Here is a 15812-nt window from a genome sequence, read left to right as displayed (position 1 = left end):
TTTTGTCTCCCTAAAGTGGCTAGCTAAAGACAAATTCATACTGCGATTTTAATTTTGATTATTAAATGCTGTCAAACTGTGATGCACTTCATAGTCACTGGTCCTGCATCAGGAGACCAGTGAGTGGGAACCTCTGTGAAATACAGTTCATCTGACTAATCTGTCTGGTCTAATGAATCGACTTGAGGAGAAGAGATCTGAGTTGTTCCCCCACTTGCCTTATATTTGACTGAAGCTCATGGAAGGCATGAGCTTATCTCGCGACCCCACAGAAGCAGACCCTCGGACCGCGGTGAAACACCGGGCACACGCCCCTGGGGAGGAAAGCGAGACCCCTGGGGGGTCACAAACTCCGGCCCCTGGGCGGAGAGACGCAGACCCCGGGGCCGCTCTCGCCGCTCCGTACAACTCGCGGTCCCCGATCTCGGGGTCGCCAGTAGTGGCAGGAAGCGTTGCTGGGCGCCGACAGCGGGGAATGAGAGCTTCGAGTGCCTCTCTACTTCGTGTACCGAACTGGCTTCCAGTTAAGATCTTCCTTAACTGGAGTAACTCCGAGTTTCCCAGCTTGGCAGCTGGATTCTTTTTTATGACAGTAAACGAGTTGCAGAAACAGTAAATATTTTTTGAAATCTGATTTTCTTGCAGTTGTTAACGACGGAATTGCCCCGCCACGTAAAATTCTTTTTCCACCTGAGAAAACCTGCATGCATTGCCAACAGCCACTGAACGTTGGAGCTGGACTGCAGAACCTGGGCAATACGTGTTACCTTAATGCTACTCTGCAGTGTGTAACTTCCGCGCCTCCTCTGGCCAATTACGTGCTTTCACTGGAACACAAGAAGTCACTGACACAGACCCCGACCCCGGGGCGGACAGAGCAGCAGACCCCGCAGCTGACAAACTCGGACCCCAGTTCGGAGGGACACAGACCCCGGCGCCGCTGTCGCTGCTCCGTGCTACTCGCGGAATCAGTCTGCTTTTCCTTGTCAAAAGAACCAGGTGTCTGCTTTTCCTTATCAATGGTTAGTGCCTTTGTTCTGCTTAGTAGGCATGATAGCTGCAGACAATACTTTTGTTTAAGCAAGCAAATTTCTCTAACCCCCCTCTACACCCCCCCTGTACACCCCCCCTGTACATTGGTTACCCCTGTATCAATCCCCCCTTTTTCTATAAAATGAGTAAATTCTTTTACTATATTATTTATAACAGAGCTATCCATGTTTCTTCTATCGATTTATAAAATGATTTTGATATACTTTGTATTATGCAAGGTTCAGTCATTAAAATGAGTAGTCCTATAGTTAAGATTAGAAGGCCTTGTTTAAGTATTTCCCTGAACCATCCAGTAACTCCTAGGTTATTTAGCCATTCATCCATTCTACCTCCAACAATTCTAAGCTCTTGCACATTTTCCTGCAATTTTCGCAGCTTAGCATGAATTGATTCAGAATGGTTAGATAAGTTCATGCAGCACATACTTTCGAAATCCCCACAACCATCCTGTAACAACATCTTTGTTACCTCCCAGGCTTGTGCGTTTCTAGTTGGAAAGGTTTCCGGCCAACCTGAAAAGGTGTCTGATAGCACCAACAGATGTCTATACCCCCTTTTTCTGTCCTTTTGCAAATTCTCTTGCAACATTTTATGTAGTGCCATTACCATCCATAGTGTTTTTGAAATAGTTTCCCGTTTCTACTTGATACTTAAATTTCATTTCTTTTTTCAATCTTCATCATTTATCATAGATCGTTTACAATTTCAGGAAGAACATTTTGTTATACCACAAGTAATCAATATTAAAACAATTAATAGTAATATTCCTGCAACCAGTTGCCTTAACCAGAAGAGATCAGGTAACCATGAAGTTAACTTTTTCCATATTTCCTCTACGGTTGCTGAGATATTTATGATTGCCTCACAAAACATCTCACAAAATGCAGTATTCTGTTCAGCAATAGGGTTAAACCCTCTCTTAACCAATACCATCCTTTCCCTTCAGGAACCAAGCTACCACTGAACCACGATACCATCTATACAATTTGAAGAGTGACCTACACCTGTGGCATTTAAACAAACATAGTCTCCTATTCTGGTTAACTATTCCAAATCTTAAAATTGCAGTGTTGGAAATTGGAATGCCAATTAATGGAAGGCCCTGGTCTTCTCCCGATTCAGGCAACTGTGCACACACCAAACAGTCACTACAATTAACAACTTTAGTAGCATTCTGCATTAATTTCAGGTATAAGTATTAGTCCCAAGCTGGTATGTCAGTTATCACATAAATCCAAATCACGACTGATATAATTTCATATGCGAGGGTCCTGAAGGTTTGATCCGCCACGTCTTCTATGGTTCTATATTCTTGCAAGCAGGTTGTTTCTTTATCTTCCCTGCTGTAAAGGTGGTCAATATTATCTGGTACGGTCCGCTCCACTTCTCCTGTAGAGGATCTCCTGAAAAATTCTTAACATAAACCCAGTCTCTGGATCTAAAAGGGTGAGTCGAATAATCCATGCCTCTCACTCTTGTCCTCAGTATTCTCTTACTTCTTCTAATTGCTTTCCCAGATTGACCAGAAATTTTAGGAGAAAGTCTTCTGGAAGTCGGAGAAGGTTTTCTCCTTTAAACTGGGACTGATACGGTCTTCCATATAAAATTTTACATGGGATAGCCTCTTCTTTCGACCGAGGTTTAGTTCAAATTCTTAATAGAGCCAGTGGTAAGGCTTGGTATTAATATTTTACTAATCTGTTGTTTGATCATCTTTTCTACTTGCCCACTGGCCTGAGGCCTGTAAGGAACATGTAGTTGCCTGATTTTTGCTAATTTCTTGTAACTCTTTTGCACTAAAGGGTGAGCCTCGGTCGGAAGAAATTGCCTCTGGTACTCCGAAACAAGGTATTATAGTGTTTAACAATGTTCCAATTACTTGTCTTGCATTATTTATTCTACAAGGGAATGCTTCTGGCCACCCTGAAAAAGTATTCATTAACACCAACAAATATTGGTCTCGGTAATTCAGAAAAATTTATTTGCCAGTGTTGTCCCAGATAAATTCCTCCCGAGTTGTACCAATTTGATTTCTATTTTCAATTTTAGGATTATTCTTGAGACAGAGCTGACATTGTCACTAATTGAACTGTGTTATATAGATTCCTTCCTGCAATTTGGTCATCTAAGTATTTATACAGAGTTGCTACCCCAATGAATTGTTATCTTTCTCCTGAACTAGCTTCCAGAGTTGCTTATAGGGGATTACAGTTCACCCATCAGGTATCTGAACCCAATCTTCTTTGTTTTCCTCTCCTTTAGGATCTCCGATTTTCTGTCCTCCTTTGAATATCTAGGTTTAGATTTCTCAATTGTTAGTTTGCCGTCAGGGATTAAGGGAATGAGTTTAGATTGTTCAATTTCTCATTTGGCTTCAGAATCGGACAAACTTCACCTTGTTGATGCCCTCGACAATACATAATAGCTACCTCCTCAGGTAGCTGAACAGTCCCTCTCTACTTCATGTACCGAACTGGATTCCAGTTAAGAATTTCCTTAACTGGAATAACTCCGAGTTTACCTACTTGCCTGGTATTTTCACAAGCCACTTTGTTTTACTGGCCTTGTGGACAGTGGAAAGTTTGGGCCAGTTTCACTCCCTCTTATTCCTCTTACAAAGCACATTCGGAATGAAATATCATCGCACACAAGAACATTATTCTGTTAGCTTTGGTAAATTAAAAGAGATTGACTGAGCACCACAAATAGCTGATTAAGATGTCGCATTTTTTTAATGCTGAGAAATACTATATTTCCTGCTACAATAGCCTTAGTTATACGTTACTCTCAATAGTTATTCCTGCCGGATAGAAGAACTTCATCTAAATACAGCAAATTAACTCCCAAGGCATTTCCTTCATGCTTCTGGGCAGGCATCCTCACCCGGTTAAATAAACAGATTTTCAGAAGGGAAGAACTGATACAAAAGTGCTTCATGGCTTATGAATGCTTTTGTAACCTCACATTTCTCCAGAAATACTTTATTGGCTGCTTTTCACACCCTTGCACTTCTTGGTACCACTGATTCTGGCTTATTTGCATTACAGCTCTACTTGTACAGAGCTCAAACTGATGTACGCATTGCTCAAATACAAAACCTGAAGTTGCGGAACAGAAGACTCGAAACAGGTGAAGTGAGCAGCTCTGAGATCACGCTGCTTTGCAAACGCAGGACATACGACTCCAAATCATTTCTAGAAAGAGTTTAAATGTGTTCCATTAAGCAAAGGTATCTCCACGCCGACACTTGTTCAAGGATTGTACCTCCGCTGGTTGAGTTTCACTCCCTTGAAAGTACTTGTATCTGAACAGGCATCCAAGCAGACCACAATTCCACACGCTCTGGGGAAAATCTGAGGTGTAGAAACGTTTACTTTGTTCTTTTCCTCTCAGCCTTTATGGCAAACATGCAATAAAGCAGAACGCTGGCAGGATGACACCCCATGCAAAACAGAGCACATCAGCAAGACTGGAACAACCAACCAGCCTCGCCTTGACAGTCAAAAGGGGATTTCAAACACATCGCCTTGGTAAGTCTGTGGCTTTGCCAGGACGGCACGTTTCCCTGTGCTGTATGCCGAGCTGCTCTGCAACTCCACCAAGCAAAATTGCTTTGATAAAGCAGTGGGTCCCCAAAGCGGTCACTGGCACAGCAGGCACGGCTCAGGTTCAACAAGTCTGTGAAAAACTGCCTGCTACCGGAAGCAGTCCAAAAAAGCCACCCTGTGCGTCCAGCATGGAACTAGGGGCTTTCCCTTAAGAACAGCACGTGCACTGGGAGTAGAAAAGCATCGCGGTAAAACCCCAGCTCCCGCGGCACGAGCGGCGTTGTTCCTTGCTTGGCGAGGAGGCGGCGGCTCCTCGCGGGGCCTGCGGCCTCCCGCGGGGAATCGAACGCTTGGATTCTCGCCGTCCTCACGTCCCGTCCGTTAGTTGCCATGAGCACAGAGTCGCCCCAGGCCGCCCGCTGCTGCGCTCCTGCTTCCGGACGGTCCTGGAGCTGCGAGCCCGGAAAGCGACACCTGGGGAGGGGTTGAGGGCACCGAGGCGGGGCGGGGCGGCGCTGAGGCTGTCCCCGCACAGTGGTTGCCGCGGGTGGGAAGTGCCGAGCGGGGCTGGGTCGTAGCGTGAGGTGGAGCGGGTAGGGCGAGGCGAGGTGAGGTGAAGCGAGGGATCCCTCGGAGCCGCGCTCTGCCCTCGCCTTCCGCGTCAGGGTCTCTTTGGTTTGGCTGTGTTTGGGCTCTTGCCGCTCCCAAGCGCGGACATGCTGCGTGCCGCGCCGGTCCGTGAGAGCAGCGGTGCCAAACTGCTCTTAGGAACCAAAACCTGTCGGAAAGGCAGAGCGGGGGGTGAGCGGGTAGGTGCTTCAGGCTTAGCGCTGGTGACGGAAGGCCGGACAGTTCCATCTGGAACTGCTACTATGACGTTAACCGGCTTCGAGAGCTTCTCTTGCGACCCGGGAGAAGCAGACCCTCAGACCCCGGTGAAACACTGGGCAGCCGCGCCTTGGGAGAGCAGAGAAGCCCCTGGGCGGACGGAGACCACGGTCCCGGGACGGACACAGACCCCGACGCCGTCCCCGACCCCGGAGCTGACAAACTCGGACCCCTTTGCTTCCAGGTAAGGTTAAAGTGATAATTAACTGCGGGTTTCCTGGGTTGGCAGCTGGATTATTTTTGATGAAAGTAAACAAGCGTGGCGTGTGTGTATGGGTTTGTGTGTGTGTGTTTGTGTGTGTGTTCGGGTTGTTCCTTATTTCGAATTTGTGTGTGTGTATACGTTTGGGTTTTGGTTTTGTGTTTTTTTTTTGGGGGGGGGTGGTTTTGCTTTTTTGTTGTTGGTTTAGTTTGGGTATCTTACGGTAGTGTTGCATTGTGGAAGTGTCGTTTGCAATTTAGAGACATAGAAGTGCTTTCATGTCTTCATGTCTACTACAGTAGTAGTAGTTTTGTATTGCTCCTTATTTCTACGTAGGTGTTTTTGTGTATGTTATTGTTTTACAGTCACCGCTGCCAATGTTTGTTTTGTCATGAGACAAATGTGTAATCGCACTTAACCGCAGTTTTGTGAGTGGGGTTTTTAGTTTGGTTGTTGTCGTTTGTTTTTGTTTTTTTCATATTTCTTACCAGCTATTTAGTTCTTCAAGTTATCTCTTTGATACTGAGTGACAGAATTTCCTTCTGGAATGCTTCTTGATAGTCTTAAGTCAACCAGAACTTTTACCTCTGTTACAGATACGAACAATGACTTTAAAGAGAATATCTTCAATATTTAAAAACCTGTCACAACCTGAGGAAGATGCAGAGAAAGTACCGACAGGTTCTGTGTATTCTAGAGCCTCTGAAAAACCTAAGCCTTTTGGCCAGGAAGAGCAAAGTTAGTGTGTCTTCTGTCCTTCCCCTCCTTTCTTCAGAACAAAATACCCAAAAGTTAGAAAACACAGTTCTCATTTGTTGCACTGATACAAGATGATGACTAAAGCCTTCAGCACTAGGCTGCAATTTTGTGAGTCCCCTAAGGCAACTGAAGGGACTGGTATTGGAAGACCTGTAGTTTTATCTTTAAAAACCTACTTGCAACAATGGGTTTGAGGAGGTTTTTATAATACACAGACTTAGCCAGGTCTTCTGTGCTGTGCAGAGAAAAGTACATTTTACCTTTGTGTTTATGGCTTCCATTATTCACAAGCCTTTGAATGCTAACCCTGCTCAGGAAGAGGTCTGGTATCCGTAGGGTTACCTGCTCCGCTGGTTACTCCCTTACTTTTCCATCCTAGTTCTTACAATCTGTTCATCATGTTGTTTTGCGTTGTGGAGCAGACCTGGTTCTTCTGGGTCCTCCTGCAGAATGCTCCCTTTTAAACATGCTTTTTCAAAGAGAAACATTAAATATTTTTTGAAATCTGATTTTCTTGCAGTCGTTAACGATGGAATTGCCCCACCACGTAAAATTCTTTTTCCACCTGAGAAAATCTGCATGGATTGGCAACAGCCACTGAACGTTGGAGTTGGACTGTGGAATCTGGGCAATACGTGTTACCTTAATGCTACTTTACAGTGTTTGACGTACACACCTCCTCTGGCCAATTACATGCTGTCTCTTGAACACAGCAAGTCATGTGAGTACTTTCTAACATGATTATAAATACGTTGGGCGGCTGCAAAGGTGAAAGAACAAGAGTGATTCTGTGGAGAAAATGCGTGGCTTTCCCGTTTTACCTGTCGAAGCTGGCTTTGAATGCCATCTTCGTGGTCTTTTTCAACATAAATGATTCTGTGATTCCGTGCTTATTTAACAGGAAGCTCGGAATGGCATATAAAGTGCATTTGTTCATTTAATGCCCAATGGCAAAGTTGCAAATAAAGAGCATTTCTTGCTTTGTGTGAATAGCGAAGTACGTTGTAAAGGAAGGCATTTGATGAACATTTGGCATTTGTGTTTCCTGCTGGTAGAAAGGTGGTAAAATGTAGGATGTTGGCATCGTAGCGTCTTCGTCTCTGCAGCCTAGATAGCGTCATGTGCTAGTACTGCAATAAATGACATGTTCACTATTGACCCATTAAAAAAGCCCACACCCTAGAAAGCACTACGAGCTAATTTCTGCTGACCTGAAATGGAAATTTGTGTGGGGCAGTATTAAAATTTAGACTGGTTTTATTCTAGTTAAAAGTTTGTATTTTTTTAAGCCTTTGAATTTGTGTTCTTCACATTTCCATTCTATGCTTGAACTGATTTGGCATAGGAGCCTCTTTTCATATCCTTCTAGGTCTATTTTGACAAAGGTACATGCATGCTTTTTGGTTTGGCATCTTAGTGTTTATTCCTAGAAATTTAACTGTGTTTTTTTTTGACATAGATAAAAATGCTTCCAGTTAAGAACCCTGTTGCAAAAAGGAGGGCAGAAATACTTACACATACCTTCCTTTAACCTTTCCTTTCTCCCAGAGGATTCTTAGCTCTGTGTCATGTAGCTCACCTAACAGCAATATGCTGAAATTCGCACGCATTCTCTCTTAGCGCTGTGTCATCAATATCAGTAGTGTTTTTCGTGGCTATTGTTTTTTGGTTTTGTTCTTTTTTTGGTAGCAATGCTTATTTGACTAGACTGTGTTGCTTCTTTCACTCTTCAGGTCACGAAAAAGGCTTCTGTATGATGTGTACATTGGAAGCTCACATTAACCAGGCCCTGTGTTTCTCTAATAGTGCTATCAAACCTATATCTGTTATCAATGGCCTTAAAAGTAAGTCATTTCAGATGGTTTTCTTTTGATATATTGGGTAACTTCAAAGCACTCTCTGATGCATAGAAATGATTTTGATACTTTTAGAAACGTGAGTTTTCTTTCATTTTCTAGGAGATAAATATAACCACCTTCTTATTTATTAGGTATAGGAGAACATTTCTGTTACGGCAGTCAAGAGGATGCACATGAATTCTTGTCCTTCACTGTTGATGCTTTGCAGAAAGCTTGCTTGAATGGAGGCACCACGTACGCATAAACGAATTATTTAACCCTTAGATGTTCTCTAGCCCCTTTTACTCCTTTCTTTACTATACTACATTAAAATGACTGTCCTTGGTAAAAACTGTTTGAAGAGTTAACTCTGAGCCTCGTATCATCTGAGGCCTGATTTATCATTTCTTTCCAGATGGGACACATCTTCTCAAGCCACTACACTTATTTATCAAATATTTGGAGGATACCTAAGATCCCGAGGTACTTGTTACAATTCTTCCTGTCCTTTGAACTGGTGTGTGTCTGTTTGTCTGTAGTAAAGGACTTTGTGCTTTGACTAAAGTAAAATGTATGAAGACTCTAAATTTGTCCAGTCAGTGTTAAGCATTTGTATTCTGATTCCAGTAAAATGCTTGAACTGCAAAGCCGTTTCGGACAGGCACGAGCCATTCCTCAGTATTACTTTGGATATAGAGGTAAGGTGTTTTGTGAATACGGCTCGAGCTGCATAAGGACCTGTAGAGATTTCCAGATAAAGGCATTTTACTTAAAAATATACACTGCTAAAAGGAAAGAGCTTGGTGTTGGGTGGGAGTGGATTGGGCTTTGGTCTTGTGTGGAATGCATCTAGATGCTCTCCATGTTTGCAGTGGGTTTAACCTGTAAAAACAGTAATTACATCTACACAAACACCTATACCCTCACACTTCTCTGTTATTCTGCTTCAGCATCTATATCGTTAGGCTGATGGGTTTGCTTGTTCTCATTATTGATGCCGTAGCATAGTACAGATGGTGTCTGTGGCACTGCAAACTTTATCTTTTTATTTCGAAGCAGCATCATTTCCACAGGAGGTAAATGCTCAGCGTACTCTGAGGTTTCTGCCTCCTTCACAGTGGTTGCCGGTTGACAGTAGGTCACTTGAGGATGAACTAGCAAGGTTCTCTCGTAGTTATACCAGGAAGTGTTTGAAATTTTGCATTTCCAGTGACCTAGTGCTCTACCTTCTTATTCATCCAGACCGTTACGTCTCTCACCGCGGCTCTGAAACAATTTGTGACACCTGAACAATTGGACGGAGTAAACAGCTATAAGTGTAGCAAGTAAGATTCCTACTAATTCCATCTGAGTCCAAGAGAAGGCGTTTAATGTGTCACATGAATATTTGGAAATAGAAGAATTGTGGCCATTAGCTCATATTAGACTTTTATTCCTACTGCTGCCTGCGCTGGGGTTTATTAGCCTTCGTCAGTGTGAGGTTGCACACAGAAGTATTCGTCTGGCCAGAAGTTAAAGGGGATGTCTGCTAAGTAGTGGTGAGCTGAAGCACAGAGCTAAGGACAACGATTTGGGGTGGGAGGCAACATCAGCTGGCTGAAGGTCCTAGTGTTCCGTGTGAAAGGATAATGTTCTAAGTCCTTTGTTTTGTAGAGCTGTCCGCTTACATGCTGTTACCTTCTGTCTATTAACAAACGTGAAGTGCAGCATATGGGTTCATAAGCCTGTGCGAGAGATGAAAACTTGTTTGAGTTTTGGGAGGGGGAAGAATTTGCTGTTAAACATTTGTCTGTGCTTGTTTTTAAGGTGCGAAAACATGGCTCCTGCCTCCAAGAGGTGCACGATACATCGCTCCTCCAAAGTTCTCATCGTATCGCTGAAAAGATTTGCAGATTTTACTGGTGGCAAGATCAACAAGGTATATTTGCAGCTGTAAAGCAGCTTTATCTTCTCGGAATGGGAGATTTCCCCAAGAAAATATCATTTTAAACGGGGGAAGTTTAGATTGGATATAAGGAAGAAATTCTTTACTGTTAGGCTGGTGAGGCATTGGAATGGGTTGCGCAGGGAAGCTGTGAATGCTCCATCCCTGACGGTGTTCAAGGTCAGGTTGGGCAGAGCCTTGGGTGGCATGGTTTAGTGGGAGGTGTCTCTGCCCACGGCAGGGGGGTTGGAACTAGATGATCTTAAGGTCCCTTCCAACCCTAACTATTCTATGATTCTACGGTTTAAAAGCTGTTAATGTTTGCAGGCTGTAAGTGTAATAACAATAGTCCAAGAAAAGTCAATCTAACAACTATGGCTTACGGTAACCATAAGAGTAGTTCTCTGCAGCTTCAATTACGAAATATTGTTTCTGAGAATAGGTATTTTTAAATGAATCAAGACTATATTTGTGTGATCCTAGCCTGTGTTTTGAGAAGGGTTTTTGTCAGGCTGTTCCATGAAGTGTTTCGGGGTAATTTTTGAATCTTCCTGTTTTGTGTTTAGGATGTGGAATACCCTGAATATTTGGATCTTCGAGCATATATGTCCCAGTCAAGGGGAGAACCACTCATGTATTCTTTATATGCAGTTCTTGTTCATTCTGGTTTCAGCTGCAATGCTGGACACTATATCTGCTTCATAAAGGTGGGTATCAGCTTGATTTCTAACAGGGTAAAATAAACAAAGAAAATCAATGTTACCGGCAACCACCATTTTGATGGAGAAAGGTTGAATGATGTGTTCCGTTTGATTTGTTTGGTACGTTTCGTGCTGTAGTGTTCCGCCTGTGATGTCATTTGGACATCATGCGTTTTGTCTGAAGATGCCACTGTCTTTTGTTTGCAGGCCGGCAATGGATTTTGGTATCGAATGAATGATGCCATAGTGGAGCGTTCCGATATCAAAACGGTTCTCAATCAGCAAGCTTATTTACTTTTTTATATCAGGTAATACCGACTACTGAATCTGTTCAGAATATATTTACTTTCCTGTTACTGATACTTTTCTTTTTTTTCCAAGTGTTTTTCTTTCTGTCCTAGGAAAAGTTTACTGTTTCTGTAATTCAGTTCTGTCTAACCTGAACTTACCGCTGTCATTTACTGTCTTTCATTGCTTGGCCTTAAACTGGTGTGCTTGTGTACATTGCTCTGTATCCGCTCTACGTAGCGGGGTAATTTAGAAGAGGAGAAATAACACCGTAGATGGCGTAAGGGTGAGATGTTGCTCTGACAAGAATAGTCATTGTAGGGAGACCATTGTCTGTTTTTTTAGTTTGTAGTCTCGGTTGAGTCTTTTGTATGTGGCTTCTGTGTCACGTCATCTGTTCTTAGAAAATTACAGATGGGGTTTTAATCCAAGAATAGGTTGAAAGAAAAACTCTAAAGTGATATCACTGTTTTTTTCCCAAGGCGCCACGATTTGACAGTTGGAGAACGTGGTTTTTGCTTACCAGCAACTTCTTATCCCCGTTCATTCCTTGGTCAGCACGGGCCTAATAGTAAGCAGGCTGGATTTATGGGAGCACGGCTTCCTCCTCGTATGATTAAGGTAATTTGCAGGGAGCAAATAATGGCACCAAATTGATAATGTTGTTTTCTTTTGATGGGGGGGGGGGGGGGTAGCTTGTTGTTTTAGAGCATCTGATGAATTGTTTTCCCTCCCACACTGCAGCTTTCTTCACAACCATCATGCAACAGCCAGAATTATTCAAACAGTAGCTAGTCCCAAATTGTGCAGCCATGCTACTTCATTATACTTCCAACTCAAAGCGCTTTCTAAAGCACTGAGAGCTACGCTTTTGAGACACTTGGAGGAGTCTGTTAATTCTTGATGATGATGATGACGATAAGAAGAATAGTAGTAGTAATAATAATAATTAAATATCACTCCCCCAGTGTTACTTCAGCTGAGACAGTGAAAACGATTTTTCTTGGTCCTGAGTACCAGAGCAATTATAGCAGTGTTTTCAGGGAACGTTTAAAGGGGAAAATAAACATATTTGGGAAGAGCTTTAGTCAATGTTAAGTTGTTTGAGTGGGTTTCAGAAAATGAGGCTCATTTGATACCAAGATGCAGTAAACCAAAAGCAGCAGGAATGAAACACACTTGTTGGACTTAGGTTTATATTGGAAGTGGCGTGTTTTTCTTCTTAGGTGGTGAGGCAATTTGTAGAAATATTTAGTAGGAGAATTTAATGTTTTAATAAGTGCGGTGTGATCGCACATATTCATCTTGCAATCTTTTCTTTTTAAATACAGAATTCAAGTCGTTTAAATGGAAATGGACCCCTAGAAGAGGATACAAATCCTGTTGGTATCACCATAAAAAGGCCATCTTCAGCTCCATCAACAGCTTGCATTCAAAACTGGGCAATTACCAGGCCTTCAACTACGGATCCATCAAAAGCCCAGAAGATCACTATCAGTATTCGTAAAATATTGCCTGAGTGTCAGACTGTGTCACAACCTGACTGTCTTACCAGTGCTCTGGAGAATGAGGATCTCAGCAAGGCTGTTCCTTCCTCCACAATTGCAAATTCTCTCAGAGCAGAGTCTACCTCAAATGCATCTACAGTGGCAGTTGCTGCTAACATTTCCAAACAGGAAGTTCCTGATGAAATGTTTGTAGAGCCAGCAGTGAATGGAAGTTCTACACTCGGGTCTGATGCTACAGTCGCTTCCAGTCCAGAGTCTTCAGGAAAATCTGAGGCGTCGAATGGCGTGTTTAAAATGAATTACAACGTATCTTCCAACGGAACTGTAATACTGAAGGTAGTCGGCACATTGCAGAATTCCCGTTCTTTCTGTGAGAGTGCTGAAGAAGAGAGATCCCATCATGTGCTGCCAAAAAATGATTCACTAAATTGTGCTATTAGTTTAGATAATGGATCTAAACAAAATGGACTGAAACTTGATGATTTTACTTCCCAAGTCCAACCTGCTAAACCTTCTGAGATATTCTTTGCTAAAACAAATGGATTGCTTGAACCAGTGAGTTGTTTGTTCCATCTAGAACTCCTCACCTATGGTGTGTTTAGTATTCAGGAGCATTAAAATGTTCCTAAGTCATGTGAAAACAGCACAAATTTAAACTTCATCGTTAACGCTTTGTGCTATTGTCGCATTAGAATTTGCAGAGCTGAACTGGCATGTGAGAACATGTCAACTTCAGAAAATTTCACCTGAGATAGTACTTCATAAGTTTCATAAATATACTGGGGGGGAAGGGGTGATGTGTGAGATAGCAATGGTGCATGTAAGGCAAAGTGATCTTGTTTAATGACTAATGAGGAAATTTTGAAAACAGTTTTCTTCTAAAGGTAGTATTTTTTTTGTCTGTTAACGTCTGCGTTTTAATTGTAGGTACCTGTAGCTGAGTCACCGATTCCTCAAGAAATAGTCTTAGAATCCCTGGCCTACAGCCACCTGAACAGGTTGTCAGAGAAAACAAGGTAAATTGAGTACACTCTGATGAAAACAAGATTTCATACAAGTTTATCATTGTTTTACCCATCTACTAGTACTATTTAATAGAAAGCTTTCCACACTGTATGTGTAGGGTTGCAGACATCAGCACTGAACATGTGTTATTCTGATATTAATGAAAGCAGATGCCTCCCAGAATGGTTCTGTTTCTTCATAGGATAATTTTACTTTTTTTTACAATTGGATTTCTTTTCCACTGTAAATTCCCACCTTGTGCCCTCCCATTTTGTGGAGAGAAGGGAAATGAATGAGTTGACTTTTTTCTAGTTTGGGGAGAGCGAAGGTAGTGGTTTTGGCTGCTGATGCCTTACAGAGTCCCTTTAGAAAGCTACAGTTTCCAAACTGTGTAAGGGAGTTTAGAAACATACAGAGTTTACCAGTAGCCACCAAATCTTTTACTTCAAGGGATTTTTGCTCCTAACATTTATCTTTTAGGTGAACTTTTTCAAATGAAAAATGTGTTTTTGTTTTGTGCAGTGTCCCTGCACCTCAAAGGTCTGAGGGTGATCGTCTGATGGAAACCGTAGTGACGGAAAATAATAACTACGCAGAAGTACCGCCTGTTAATGACTCTTCTCTTACAAAGCTGGATAAAGTTCTGGAGAGTCAATTCTCTAGACAAAATGAGGGGTTGAATAATAAAAAATGCGAAGAGGATAACAGGCAAAAATACGAGGAGAAGATACACGACTCCAAAAAAACTGACAAAGAGCACTGCCGAAAGAAGAGACAATACTCTGACATTGACGAGGAGAAGCAAAGCAGGAGCAAAGTGGATGATTGTTCCTGCAAAAGGAGGTGCTCTCACAGAATGGAAACAAATCAGCAATATCATGCTAAGCAGGACTATTGCAATGAAGGCAAGTACAGACCTTCCTATAATGAAAGAAACAGTCCAAATAATGGCAAAATCTGAGGAAAATACTCTCGTTACAGATCCCGAAGCAGAGAAAGAACGGAACAAGACAGGAATCAGTATTATCGTTCCACAGGAGAGAGAACCTGGAGCATGGAAACATACCGTCGAAGCACGGAGTTGGGAAAAATGCAGATATTACAAGACTTATGACTCTGTCCATAGAAAAGGAGATGGTAGAGAGAGGAAGTCCTCTCATTTTGATAAAGCCTTTCATAAATTGAGTCAGTTCTACAAATCACGTAGGCATTATCACTGCAAGAGCAGATGGGCTCACAACACTCACTGCAGAGAGGAAGGATGGCATCACTTGAGCAGCCACAGCGGAAACTTCCGTCATTGTTCACTACCTCTGCAGCAGTCTGAAAAACACTCTCGGGAAGGGCACGCACCTCCACCTGCCTCAGCTCATGCACAATTTGACAACTCTTTCTGGGAAAATGAGAAACTGAGGCTTGGCAAGAGGAAATATGGCAACGCAGAAGGAAGAGAAGGTGAACTGGAAAAGAAATGCCGCAAGATAGATGATAAATACCAAGAGAAGGATTACAAGTAAGCAGGAATTCCAGCATAATCCGCCATTCTTTTCCTAACTCTTTTCTGAATGTTTCCCATGCCTGCCTTTTTCCCATTGTTTCTAAGTGATTTATATAGGATAATCTGACTACGGGTTGGTCATTGGGCTGGTCATTAGGTTGGTCAAGCAAACATAGGAGGGATGTTGCTGAATAGCATTAGAATGCTAGATCTGGAGCACAAAGCGAAGAACCTGTCGTGGTTTAATCCCAGCCTGCTGAACGAAGGACAGAACCACATCTGCGCAATGTTCTTGATTAGGTTACCTTAGATTAGCCACCTTCTCGAGTCTGTCGGATCCTGTAATCACAGGGCAGACGGAGCTGCATGCAGGCTTGAGACTTCTCGTTCAGAAACCAAACCACTGAGACAGGGTTTGATGCTGAATGTCATGCCAGGGAGCGACATTGCTTTCTTTTGTCTTTCAGATGCAAAGCTCACTGATGGAATCCTTCAGTGCCTGAACTAAACCTACCAACAAAACCAACTACTTCTTACCATCAAAACTGAGTCTTTACCATCAATCCTGATGGTTTACCATCGAACCTGGCTGTTTACCAT

The 15812-nt window shown here is 42.6% G+C and overlaps 1 protein-coding gene across 1 annotated transcript; it reads left to right on the top strand.

Moving 5' to 3' along the window:
- Positions 1-5317: 5317 nt before the first annotated feature.
- Positions 5318-15383, top strand: LOC133279832 (ubiquitin carboxyl-terminal hydrolase 42-like). Its single transcript, XM_061474008.1, is given in 17 exon segments — positions 5318-5673; positions 6116-6119; positions 6288-6429; positions 6971-7171; positions 8184-8294; positions 8441-8543; positions 8704-8771; positions 8916-8986; positions 9531-9613; positions 10095-10206; positions 10779-10919; positions 11121-11221; positions 11684-11822; positions 12533-13264; positions 13637-13725; positions 14237-14782; positions 14784-15383. Coding segments are annotated over 17 exon segments (3447 nt in total). The 3' UTR covers positions 15232-15383.
- The last annotated feature ends 429 nt before the right edge of the window (positions 15384-15812 follow it).

Source organism: Pezoporus flaviventris, unplaced genomic scaffold (assembly GCF_033815535.1).
Source record: "Pezoporus flaviventris isolate CSIRO_AGI_PZ_B2104156 unplaced genomic scaffold, CSIRO_AGI_Pfla_v1 ptg000078l, whole genome shotgun sequence".
Classification (NCBI taxonomy): domain Eukaryota; kingdom Metazoa; phylum Chordata; class Aves; order Psittaciformes; family Psittacidae; genus Pezoporus; species Pezoporus flaviventris.
Note: the sequence above shows the minus strand (reverse complement) of the source record. Positions and strands in the feature narration are given on the sequence as shown.